The sequence below is a fragment of the Nelumbo lutea genome, chromosome 1 (genome assembly GCF_056320005.1).
Source record: "Nelumbo lutea isolate HS-2025 chromosome 1, American lotus-T2T, whole genome shotgun sequence".
NCBI classification, from domain to species: domain Eukaryota; kingdom Viridiplantae; phylum Streptophyta; class Magnoliopsida; order Proteales; family Nelumbonaceae; genus Nelumbo; species Nelumbo lutea.
Window position 1 is genome coordinate 84,487,996 of NC_142684.1, and position 11,939 is coordinate 84,499,934.

Here is an 11,939-nt window from a genome sequence, read left to right on the forward strand (position 1 = left end):
TTTTTGATGTGGTTTCTTACTTCAATGCATCCGAATATTATGGGATACCTCTTACATGGGTCGATACTTGTACAGGAAGATAGGGAGAGAATGGTTGTACGCAGGTTTAAATTTGAAGAGCCACGATTGGAACAGATTCAAGATCTCGAAGTTTGTATTATGTTTTGTTCATAGAGCAATAATTTTGTTTCTTCTTATTCTTGGAATTCACAGATTTTCTCCCAATGTGACTTCTGTTGCAGAATGACTTTATGAAATATTTCAGAGAAGACCTTCATAGGCGTCTTCTGAGCAATGATTTTAAGAAGCAAGTTGATGGTCTTGAGATGTTACATAAGGTTCCTTTCTATTATTCCTAATAAACCATTGTTCTGGTTTGAACTTAGAAGCTTTTATTTAGTCAGATTTTTTCTATTTTTGTACAGGCTCTTCCATCCAGTGGAAAGGAAATAATTGAACTTGTTGATATACTTCTGAGATGGTTTGTGTTAAGGTTCTGTGAGTCAAACACAACATGCTTACTGAAGGTAAAATCCTTCTTTTTTAATCCTTTTTATTTTCTGTATTTATGTCTTGTAAGGTGAACATTCAAGTTGGCTCTCTCTCTCTCTCTCTCTCTCTCTCTCTCCCCCTCTCCCAGGTCTTGGAGTTTCTCCCTGAACTTTTTGATATGTTGAAAGATGAGGGTTACACTCTGACTGAATCAGAAGCGTCCATATTTCTTCCATGTTTGATAGAGAAGGTCTTTTCTAAATAACTCTATGCTGTAGTGCTTAATCTAGATTTCATGCATCTTTGTTTAACTTATGATGCTTGTGGCTGCAATGTAGTCTGGACATAACATTGAAAAAGTGAGGGAAAAAATGAGGGAGTTGATAAAGCAAATCACTCACACATATTCAGCAACGAAGATTTTTCCTTATATTTTGGAGGGTCTGCGCTCCAAAAACAACCGCACTCGCATAGAATGTGTTGAGTCTGTGGGGTTTTTAATTGATAACCATGGAGCTGAGGTATGAAGCTTATGCTCCCTTTTTATCTTTCCTGATTTCTGACTTGATATGATCCTTTCATTGAAGATGTGGTTTCCTGTTTCAACAGATAGGTGGGCAGTTGAAGTCCCTGCAATTTGTGGCTGGTTTAACATCTGAACGAGATGGTGAAATTCGAAAGGCTGCTCTGAATACGTTAGCTACTGCTTATAAGAATCTTGGTATGTTTTGACAATGCAGTGGGTTTTGATTGACTTTTAAATGTCTCATGTCTTTGTGGATGCATAAATGTGCATATGCTTTTTACTGTTTCACATAAATATATATACCCTTATGCTTGTAGGTGAGGATGTATGGAGATTTGTTGGGAAGTTATCAGATGCTCAAAGAAGCATGTTGGATGATAGGTTTAAGTGGAAGGTTGGTATATGCTGGTCACATATGACATCTCTGATAATTTGATAATTTGTATATACACAATTTATGGTATGGTGTATTTTTGTGTAGGCTCGTGAAATGGACAAAAGGAAGGAAGGTAAGCCTGGAGAAGCACGAGCAGCCATGAGGCGTTCTGTTAGGGACAACGGGTATGCACTTTGTGCTAATATCTTTATTATGTGTTTTCATCAGTTGATTGAAACTCTCATCCACACAATTTCTTGCTGTTTCATGCATTCTAGTTTTGTATTTGCTTTTCCTTCTAGAAATGCACTTATATGTGATAGAGAAATATGTTTACTAGAGGGAAAATTCCTATGTCAAGCAGGATGTAATAGATTTATTTATCTTCGTGAATCTGTTTTCTGTTTACTAAACATGCTATTTTCCTAAGTAACCATTCATTATTGCAATGCCAGTATCTTGGTTGTACATTGACTATTCTTGTTCTGCATCAAACTTTACATGATAAGTGTTATATAGGATCTGGTCATAAATGACCTGATTGTTTTGGTAAATGGTAAAAATATTATACTACTATATTGCAAGAAGGGGGGATAAAGTATAATGTATGGCCTATTTAAAAGCATGGAAATTATAACAACTTCTGAGTTTATGTTGCATCATTTGTATTGCAATTTGCAATGGCTGGTAATCACCAGTTACACTAGGCAAGCTTCTTTTTTGAAATTCAAGATTTCCTTGAATTATTATCTCCTAATATACTAGAACTTGTAAAGCATTCATGAAAGATTGGTATGCCCTGATGTAGGATTGTAGGTCCTGTAGGATCTAGATAGGTTCTAAAGACTAAAGGCTTAGACAAATCACTTGGGGAGATGAATTACATGGAGCTACAAACACATTGGATTGAATCAGATATACTTAGATCTGAATTTGGTTCATCAATTTTTGAATTCAAATTGAATCTTATCCATGGATTTGGGTCAGACTTGGATTGGAGTTGGATATTGAATACCGATAATGATCAAAATATTATATATTATTAATAAAGTGAATGAAAACAGATTTTGATATTGTATACCGAGAAACAGAAGAATTTTTGAAGACAGTTTCTCCTCTTTGGATAGTATTCGTCAGAAGATCTTATCCTTAATTTTCTCATGGATGCTGGTCCACCAGAATTTTTGATGGTGTGAGCATAGGGGAGAAACTGGTTGCAGATTCTGCATACTTCCCCTTCCTCTCCAACTTCAACAGCTCTACCTCCCCTGAGGAGGGAGTGTGAGTACCTGTTGCACTTTGATAGCAGCTTTAGAAGGTCACTGCTTCCTCCCTCAGCAGCTGGAATAGGGGGATTTTTAGAAACTCTTTTGGAGACATCTTGTGGGCTTTTAGTGGTCCGGTTCAAGCTGTGGATGCCTCTGAAGCAGAAGTCTGCTTCCTTCTAGAAGGCTTAAGGTCTGCTAAGAGGTTCCATTTCAGTCCCTTAGCAGTAGAAGGAGACTCAAGGATTACCATCAAGAGGGCAGAAGATTCAGATGAGGTATTGTGGAGGATAGCTCACCTTCTTGCTGAAATTCATGAGCTGTCTTCTCTGCTGAACTGCACCTTTAGATGGATGCCTGGGAGATCAATCAAACTGCTGATGTTTTAGCAAAGGAAGGATTGGTTTGAATTTTTCGTATATTGCTAATACATTGCTATCTTAGTTGATCCAGACCTTTCTTTTTTTGTTTTTTTCTGGATTGTTTGTACATCTATTATGGGCATCCCTCTGCCCTTCTTTTGAATATAAGTTATCTTTCTCTTAAAATAATATTGTATACCATGAATATTATGGGGGGGCTGTTTGTGATCCCCAACAATGTGTCCCTATTCAAAAGTTCCAAGGTGGCTTTGCAGAGACATCATGTTCTTGTTGGAAACTAGCACCACACTTTTGTTACTTTTGTTTCCTAGACAATCTACAAAGATTTCTCTGTACCAAATTCTTAATTTTTAAATTGAAATATTGGAACTCCATTGCCTCCCTTCTGAACCCTGTTAATTTTTTTTACATTGTTATTATTGTCAAACTTGTTCTTAACTTTAATTTTTATGTGCATTCTGGTGTATGTTTATGCCATTGCCTTTTGATTGCTCGCCTCAAGTTCTCATTTATAGCACAATATCCTGTTATCATTTGTCATTAACTCATTGAAGACTCGTTATTTTTTTTTTTTTTTATTTCTTGTCTAATCTTTGCCTCTACTAAGCTATCATGTATTTTGGTTTTATGTTGTCATCTGATTCTATAATGTCTATAATTTTTATTAAATACTGCAACCATGGAGTATGCGGATCATAGGGTTACAATTTGACAATTTGTTATATACAATATACCATTGGTGTTATCCAGCTAATGTTTATTTGTTTCTTGGTCTAGGTCTGATGTAGCTGAGCAGAGTGGTGAACTTGCACGTTCTGTGTCTGTCCCAACCTTGGCAAGGTACAGAGACATGACAGTTCTTAGCTGATAGTTGTATATTGATTTGTACAGTTGGGCTTCTATGAGATTTTTATTTCTATTATATTTCAGAACTTTATGCTAAAATTGTTTGGCTTCAGGGAAGCAATTGGTCATTCCGAGCCTTACATGGACAGGCAACTATTAACTCGATCATTAGCTAGTGCAAATGGCCCAACAGATTGGAATGAAGCTCTGGATATCATTTCGTTTGGTTCTCCTGAACAGGTCTTTGATGTGAAACAACTTGAACTTTTTCATTTTCCATAGTATGAACACTGTTTTTTAAAAAAGTGAACCTTGAGATGTTTTATCTTATTATAACACAAAATGGAAAATGTGGGCTATATTTCTATCATTCTAGTTTGTTCTCAAATGCTTTTGTTTATTTGTTGCCTTCATTACCCTGCTAAAATGGGTTTTATTGTCTTGAATATTATCATCAATTCAACAATGTAATTTGTGCTAATTGGAGTTCCTTTCTTGTTGGTCCTTTATTTTTTAATATCAGATGATTAAGTTATCTTAACAACACAGTGCCAAATATGAGCTATATTCCTATCATTCTATGTACTTTTAAGATCAAATGTCTATGTTTAGTCTTTGCCTTTACTACCTTGGTGAAATGGGTTTTATGCTCTTAAATATTTTTATTAATTCAACTATTTGTATTTAGTATTAAGTAGACTTGTTTGAAAATTGGGGTTTGATTTTAGTTTCTTGTCCTTTTTTTTTATGCTCAGAGGTTTTTTACTTTATGGACAAAGATAATGTTGGCTGTAAGTGGATGGATATTTTTATTTAGGATGAATTTCTTTAAAATAACATAATCGATCTAGTGAATTGTAAAGTTTTTGTCTTTTTTTGTCAATTAATGTCCTAGCCCATCTTCTTATTCATCTTGGGTTCTTGCCTAACAAGTTCATCTTTGTTGTGATTACCAAGAAATGTTTTCAAAGTCACATGCTTATGCCTTTTTTTTATCAGAGTCATGTGTCTTATGCCTTGAGACTCAGGTCTGAGGTGAGGCACAAGGCAAATGCCCTCATGTGGCTAAACATTGTCGTGCATGCCTAAAAGCATAAGAACATTCTGCACACCTCGTGAAGCTTTATGCCAGGCATATGCATTCCATATTATCAAATAAAGTTGGCTCTCATGGCTTAACTTTGTGGTATATGCATTTTTTAAATATTTTGGTGGTTTAACACCAATTCAAGTTTTGCTTTACATTATGAGCTTTCTAATGGTCTTGAAATTTACATTAGAGGCCAATTAATGATGGTAAATTGATCTATAGTTTTGTTTTGTGCATGATTTAATTCTTCTCCCATTCAAGGTCATATTTCCCCTTTATTTGCTTAAACTCATAATCGTTGTACCTTGCTTCGTAGTTCTTCATTGTAAAATATTGTTGTTTGGATTTAAGCAGCGTTCCCTCATCTTTTAGATCATTTGCGCACCACACTGACTGAAAGATTCTTTATTCTGGTGCAGTCAGTTGAAGGCATGAAAGTAGTTTGTCATGAGTTGGCCCAGGCCACAAATGATCCTGAAAGCAGCGTGATGGATGATCTTGTCAAGGATGCAGATCGGCTTGTATCGTGCCTAGCAACTAAGGCAAATTTAATCATGATTTCCTTCTATCTATCTACCTCTCTTTCTTTATGGCTCTTTATCTTCTTTAAACCATCAAGTTCTCTTAATAATTTGTACCATATTTCTTGACAGGTGGCCAAAACCTTTGACTTTAGTCTGGCAGGAGCTTCTTCACGATCATGTAAATATGTTTTGAACACACTTATGCAGGTTAGTTTTGAAATCCTTCTATATGTTTTTATTCCTAAAATAGTGATCTGTTATGTTGTGAAAATAATGGATGGTTTTCTCTACAGACCTTTCAAAATAAAAGGCTTGCACATGCTGTGAAGGAGAGTACCCTTGACAGCCTCATCACTGAACTTCTACTTTGGCTATTAGATGAACGGGTTCCACTTATGGATGATGGCAGTCAACTCCTAAAAGCATTAAATGTTTTGATGCTTAAGATTCTGGTCAGTTTTGTCCTACAATGTTTTTTTTTCAATATCTAGGCATCTGTCATACTAACATGTGCTTATAATACAGGACAACGCGGAACGTACGTCTTCTTTTGTTGTTCTGATAAATTTATTGCGTCCACTGGACCCATCAAGATGGCCATCACCTGCATCAAATGAGATATTTGCGGCTAGGAATCAGAAGTTCTCAGATCTAGTTGTCAAGTGTCTCATCAAACTTACCAAAGTAAATCTTTCATGCTTTGAGCTTTATTTGCAAGATCTGTTCATATTTACCTTTGTCCTTGGAAATTTATGAGATTGGCCTTCTTTTTTCAACTTCACCAGAGGCATTTCAAAGTAGGAATATGTTTTGCAACAACATTCACTAAGTCGTAAAAAATATTTTAACAGCTGTAATTGTCATAATCTGGATTGAAAGAAACAGAAGGATCTTCCAAAGGACCTCCAAAAGATTTAGATGAGTTACTGTCTTTCTTTTGGGAAGTTGGTTTCCTGGATTTCAGCAGCAAAAGGGTTCCGTCATCAGAACCTGGCAGTTCTGCTGAGGTGTAGAAGTCTGGGAGTTGCAACTATTAGAGGTGTATTTGGCTGTGCCCGGCCAAGAGTGTTCTCTTGGGGGCCTGTTGTAGTCTTTCAGTTTTAATAATATTTACTTTGCCTTTTTCAAAATTTTTTTAGCACTACTTAAACATTTCTACACTAGGGCAAAATTAATTTGTGCAGTAAGAGGTCTTTTGGTTGGCTTTCTAGAAATCATTATTTTAACCCAAATTTTGTTAATGTTGGAGCTATTCTAAGTGTGTATTTTGGTCTCACATTTAACTTTCACTAAGAAAGACATAATCTAAAAAACAACCAAATGTTTGAAAATTAGAGTAAAACTATAATATGCTTTAAGATAGCATTTGGATAGCATTTTTAGAAAGCATATTTTAACCACTTTCTGTTTCTAGTGAGATCCTAAGGTGTTTGTTTCGGTATTGGACTTCCAGATTGATTAATCAATTTCTTTTTTTTCTGCCTGAATATATAACCCAATTAGAAGCCTGTTCTGTGATTGTAAGAGTGGATTTTCAATAAATAATAGTCCTATTTTTTGAGTTTTTGTGTGTTTAGTCCAGATTGGACTAAGTGGCATCCAAGGAGTTCTTTATAATGGCAGCAGTTTGGTTTGGGATTTGATAATGTTCTTCTGTCTTTTTTATAATCCGGGCAACTTATCTATTCCACAGGTTTTTAAACACTTTCCAAGTCTTTAAATGCAGTTACCACTGACAGTTACCACATAATACACATTGCAGCACCTGGTAGAAGTGATATGTTACAAGTTAAATGAGCTAGAATAGCTAGGGGCAGACTGAAAAGGACTTGGGTGGAAGTACCAAGAAATGATTTAAGTGCCCCTAATTTAATGATGGATATGGTACTGAACAGAACGAATTGGTGAAATAGGATTCATGTAGCTGACCCGATATACAGGCTTGGATGAGGATGACATAGTACACATTAGTGAGACATTGGTGGGGACAGAGCAGGATGCATGTGAGGAGGCCTCACTGGCATACCAATACCATAGAGAACATGAAGTTCTGCAGGTTTGATAATGCATCTCATTTTCCAGAGTGATGCCAAGACTATTGGGCTAGTGAAGCATTAGGTAAGCAAAAAGGTGTAGAAGCACAACAGTTTGTTTCAGTGGTGGAGCCTGAAATTTTCTTTTGGGAGGGCTGATTTATTTGTAGCTGTACTGAATACGTGCTAGGTGGAACATACACCAAAAAACACACATGTTGGGTATTGGGTTTACCTGTTTGCTTTGGGTAGTTTGAAATTGGGTCGACTATAATCTGGTTTCATCATCTACATCTGTTTGCAGAAAAAGGTGGTTTGAAAAATTTAGGCCTGGAATCAGGCCTGACTCTAGGCTATATGGCCCTTATCATAGGTGCAAAGCCCAACCCATCCTATGATCACTCCTCTGGTGATGTGAGAAAGGGAGCTTTATATTTATAAAAGTTTGGAGGGGGGGGGGGGATGCAACTGCCCACCTTATTATGTGGCTCCTCTCTTGGCTCTCCTGTAACTAATGTTTTAAAAAAAGTTTGGGTGGGGGGCAAGGGCCCCCAACGGTATAATGTAGCTACACCCTTGGTGTAGCATGAAGGCTAGTGTTCCGACATGGCTACCTGAGTGTGGATGATATATAGTGCCGATTATGTGAACTTTTTAGTTGGGAAAATGTTCACTATGGTATAGATAAAACGCTATTTCCATGCAGGTCCTTCAGAGCACAATATTTGATGTTGACCTTGATCGAATTCTCCAGAGCATCCATATATATCTACAAGAACTAGGAATGGAAGAAATCAGGAGAAGGTAACTCTCTATGTACCTTTTAAACTAAAACTTTCCTATTCCTACCATAATGGAAGTTGAGTTATAACTATTTTCTTGTTCCTATTGCAATATGTTAATGGCCAGAGCTGGAGCCGATGACAAGCCACTGCGAATGGTTAAAACTGTCCTACATGAACTGGTTAAGCTTCGTGGGACGGCGATAAAGGGGCACCTTTCGATGGTTCCAATAGATACGGAACCTCAACCTATTATACTTGCTTATATTGACCTTAATCTTCAGGTACATTATTATGAGTTAACGATTAGCTTAAACATTGGCCTTATTTGTTTTGGACTGGTCTCCCTACTAAATTCTTTTTCTTTTTGTTGTTTTAAATTTCAAATGTCAGACCCTTGCTGCGGCTAGAATGCTGACCCCATCAGGCCCTGTTGGTCAAACTCATTGGGGTGATTCTACTGCCAACAATCCATCGCCTGCCACACATTCTGCTGATGCCCAGTTGAAGGTTGTATGTTGTTCCAAGTAGTTTATATTGTATCTTGTCATGCTTATGGTATCATTTACCAATGTGCCTATTACATGCATTGTTGTTTTTAATGCTAATTAATCTTCTACTGGGAACATTGTCTTGGTGGCACCTTCCAGCAAGAACTAGCTGCAATATTCAAGAAAATTGGTGACAAGCAAACATGCACCATCGGTCTTTATGAACTGTATCGTATTACCCAATTATACCCAAAGGTATACACATTTTGGCAAAAAAAATTCTGCTGGAATTTTGCGTTGGTCAAGGACTTCCTGGGTCGAGGGCAGTCTGTTTATTCAATGATTTGGTTATCTTGATTAAGTTGTATAATTTCTTCCAGGTTGATATATTTGCTCAACTCCAAAATGCAAGTGAGGCATTCCGTACATACATAAGAGATGGTTTAGCTCAGGTCTGCATGTAAATCCCTTTCTTAAATAACATGTCAAGGGGAAGATACCCGAGGTTTTTAAACTTTATGTATTGGTATTTTTTGTATTGTAGATGGAAAAGAATGCAGCTGCTGGGAGGACGCCTTCAAGTTTGCCAATGTCTACCCCACCTCCTGTTGCTCTTTCTTCCCCAAAATTTGCACCATTATCACCTGTACATACAAATTCTTTGAATGATGCCAAGCCTCTGAATGTGAAACTTGAATCCGCAAACTCCAATCTGCCACCGTCATATTCTGATGATGACAGGGCTGTTAATGCTATTTCCTTGAGAGGTCCGATATCTGATAACTCAGAATTGAGACAAAATATGGCAGCAGATGAAAGGAATGACAGATATCCATCTGCAAGTAATATTCTTCAAACCCCTTAAAAGTTTTTCATAAACTGTTGTGTTTTTAATTTTTATCCCATAAGAGAGGGTCTGACAGTGGACATGAATGCAGCAACTGCAATAACAAGCGGGACATTGGATGCAATCAGAGAAAGGATGAAGAGTATTCAATTGGCAGCTGCTACAGTGAACCCAGAAGCTGGTAACAGGGCATTAATGTTCATGAATGGCAATGTGCTGGCACATGGACCTCCTCCTAGTCAGATTCCTCAGGGGTCAGTCCGTGTTGACTCAGAGGCTCCTGTGCAGACCGGTGTCCTTCCCATGGATGAAAAAGCATTGTCTGGCCTTCAAGCCCGGATGGAAAGGCTTAAAAGCGGGACCATTGAACCCTTGTAGAGAGAACGAGCAGTTGAGGGATATACGATTTTCGTGTTCAAACCCTGTGAAATATGAATGGTGATGATCTTGTAAATGAGAGTTATACGTGGAGAGAGAGGGGAGGCGGTGGTTGCTGATAGAGATGGAGCATCCGTGGCCACTGAAACTCTTTCTGCGATGATGATGCGGTAAATGCATTGTTGGTGCCCCTGCTTTTTAATGTGGCAAGTTTGTAGATTATTATGTGTTCAGGTTTCTGTTTAAGTGCTTCAGTATGTATAACGTCTCTGTATTTCAACGATTTACCCGATTCCTAATTTCAAGTGATGCATCATTCATTTTTTTTTTTTGCATCGACTTTACTTTAGCTATTCATTATATCAATTTTAGCTCATTTGATGCTAAACAAATTTGAAAAATAAAAATGCGAGAAAAAAACCTAGTATCGTCTGGTGGTGGCCATCGGGTTGGCCATCTGGTCGAACCACTCAACCTGTAATCTCATATATGAAAATACTAGGGTCAATTTAAAGATTTGATCACTTGGAAATTGATCTACAAGGCTATTTTGATAGTGACTTTAGTGACTCAAATGGCTTCTCCATCTAGATGGTGAGTTGGCCATTCAATGAGCAGGGTTTAACTGAATGCTTTAGCAGTTCAGCGGGCTGTGGAATCAATTATAAGGTTTCACGCCCGTATTTAAATACATGGGGCCTGTGTCTTTTACACTGGGGCCCACGAGTTTATTACTGGCGTGGAACCACAGCCCGCTGAACGGTTAAAAGTGTTCAGCTAATCAGTATCATGTGATGGGTTTATAAACTTGACCATCGGATAAGAAACACGATGATTGTAATTGCATTTTCGTCCCACTTAGGTCAACTTGTTATATCATAAATTAAATAATAAAAATATTGTCGAAAATTTTATAAAACTTGTAGAAGTTTGATCATGCCTTTAATAATATATATTTGCCATAATAAACAAAAAACATGTTTGAAAAATAAGAATTGTGTTATGACTAAATTTACAAATAATGGAAAAGAAGAGTAGATGTCGTACACATTGCCTATTGAAAAGAAAAAAACCTCAAAAAATTGTCAGGGCGATAGGCCAAATCATTGTGAATATTTGATTTTGTTGCAAGTTGAAAAGTATTGATATAAATACAAGGAAGGAGACTTAAAAGTTAAAACAAGGTCTTTAGTTTGTAAGGCAATAATTCTATCATACTTTAATTACTTTTCTTTCTTATATGAGCTTTGATAAGAAAACTTTTGTTAGTGTTGTTGTTGCTATCATTTAAAATTGCTATATGCATCATATCTACATTGTATTTTGGAAAATATGATTCATTGTCATTTGTAAATCATGATCCATTGTTAATGCCATGTGGGTTGATGACTGATGGTTAATTTCTTTAAGTTGCTGGGTTTTTGACCAATTGTATGTATTTTTTTGAGTAAAAATGGATTGGGGGTTAAACTTAAACGAGAATCATGACAGTGATGGATTAAATGGTCTGACCAGCTTGGTCAACAATGGATTGGAAATATTAAATCTAAGTAAATTCTTATACAGGTATATTATGAAGTTCATATTCTTAATGTTTATATATGTTTTTGCTGGTCTAACATTAAATTCATGTTTTAAAGGTAACTAAGGTGTTGTTTGGATAGGCTTCGTGATTTGTTCTTTTGATTGTATGGAAGTACAAAGTATAAATTATATTTTTGCTTTCATACTTTTATTTTGAAATGCATTTGATTGGATAACTTTCAAAAGTATATTTTTTAAAGTAAAAGTAACACATGGCATTTTTTATACAATAAAATGCTAGACACAAGTGAATTATGTCATATGACATTCAAATATGTTGATATATTGTGTATCCAAACATCATGTGTCTTGTCTTATTGAA

The 11,939-nt window shown here is 36.4% G+C and overlaps 1 protein-coding gene across 1 annotated transcript in view; it reads left to right on the plus strand.

The window, feature by feature from the left end:
* Positions 1-10,359, plus strand: part of MOR1 (ARM repeat superfamily protein) — a 35,364-nt gene extending 25,005 nt beyond the window's left edge. Inside the window, exons 34-54 of the mRNA XM_088965397.1 lie at positions 76-150; positions 243-338; positions 426-527; positions 641-742; positions 831-1,013; positions 1,102-1,213; positions 1,336-1,412; positions 1,500-1,579; positions 3,820-3,882; positions 4,002-4,128; positions 5,398-5,520; positions 5,632-5,709; positions 5,796-5,954; positions 6,028-6,186; positions 8,242-8,339; positions 8,445-8,601; positions 8,711-8,827; positions 8,968-9,063; positions 9,189-9,260; positions 9,353-9,650; positions 9,747-10,359. Of these exons, the coding sequence (XP_088821523.1) occupies positions 76-150; positions 243-338; positions 426-527; positions 641-742; positions 831-1,013; positions 1,102-1,213; positions 1,336-1,412; positions 1,500-1,579; positions 3,820-3,882; positions 4,002-4,128; positions 5,398-5,520; positions 5,632-5,709; positions 5,796-5,954; positions 6,028-6,186; positions 8,242-8,339; positions 8,445-8,601; positions 8,711-8,827; positions 8,968-9,063; positions 9,189-9,260; positions 9,353-9,650; positions 9,747-10,033 (2,661 nt within the window). The 3' untranslated portion in view covers positions 10,034-10,359. The remainder of the gene's footprint in view (positions 1-75; positions 151-242; positions 339-425; positions 528-640; positions 743-830; positions 1,014-1,101; positions 1,214-1,335; positions 1,413-1,499; positions 1,580-3,819; positions 3,883-4,001; positions 4,129-5,397; positions 5,521-5,631; positions 5,710-5,795; positions 5,955-6,027; positions 6,187-8,241; positions 8,340-8,444; positions 8,602-8,710; positions 8,828-8,967; positions 9,064-9,188; positions 9,261-9,352; positions 9,651-9,746) is intronic.
* The last annotated feature ends 1,580 nt before the right edge of the window (positions 10,360-11,939 follow it).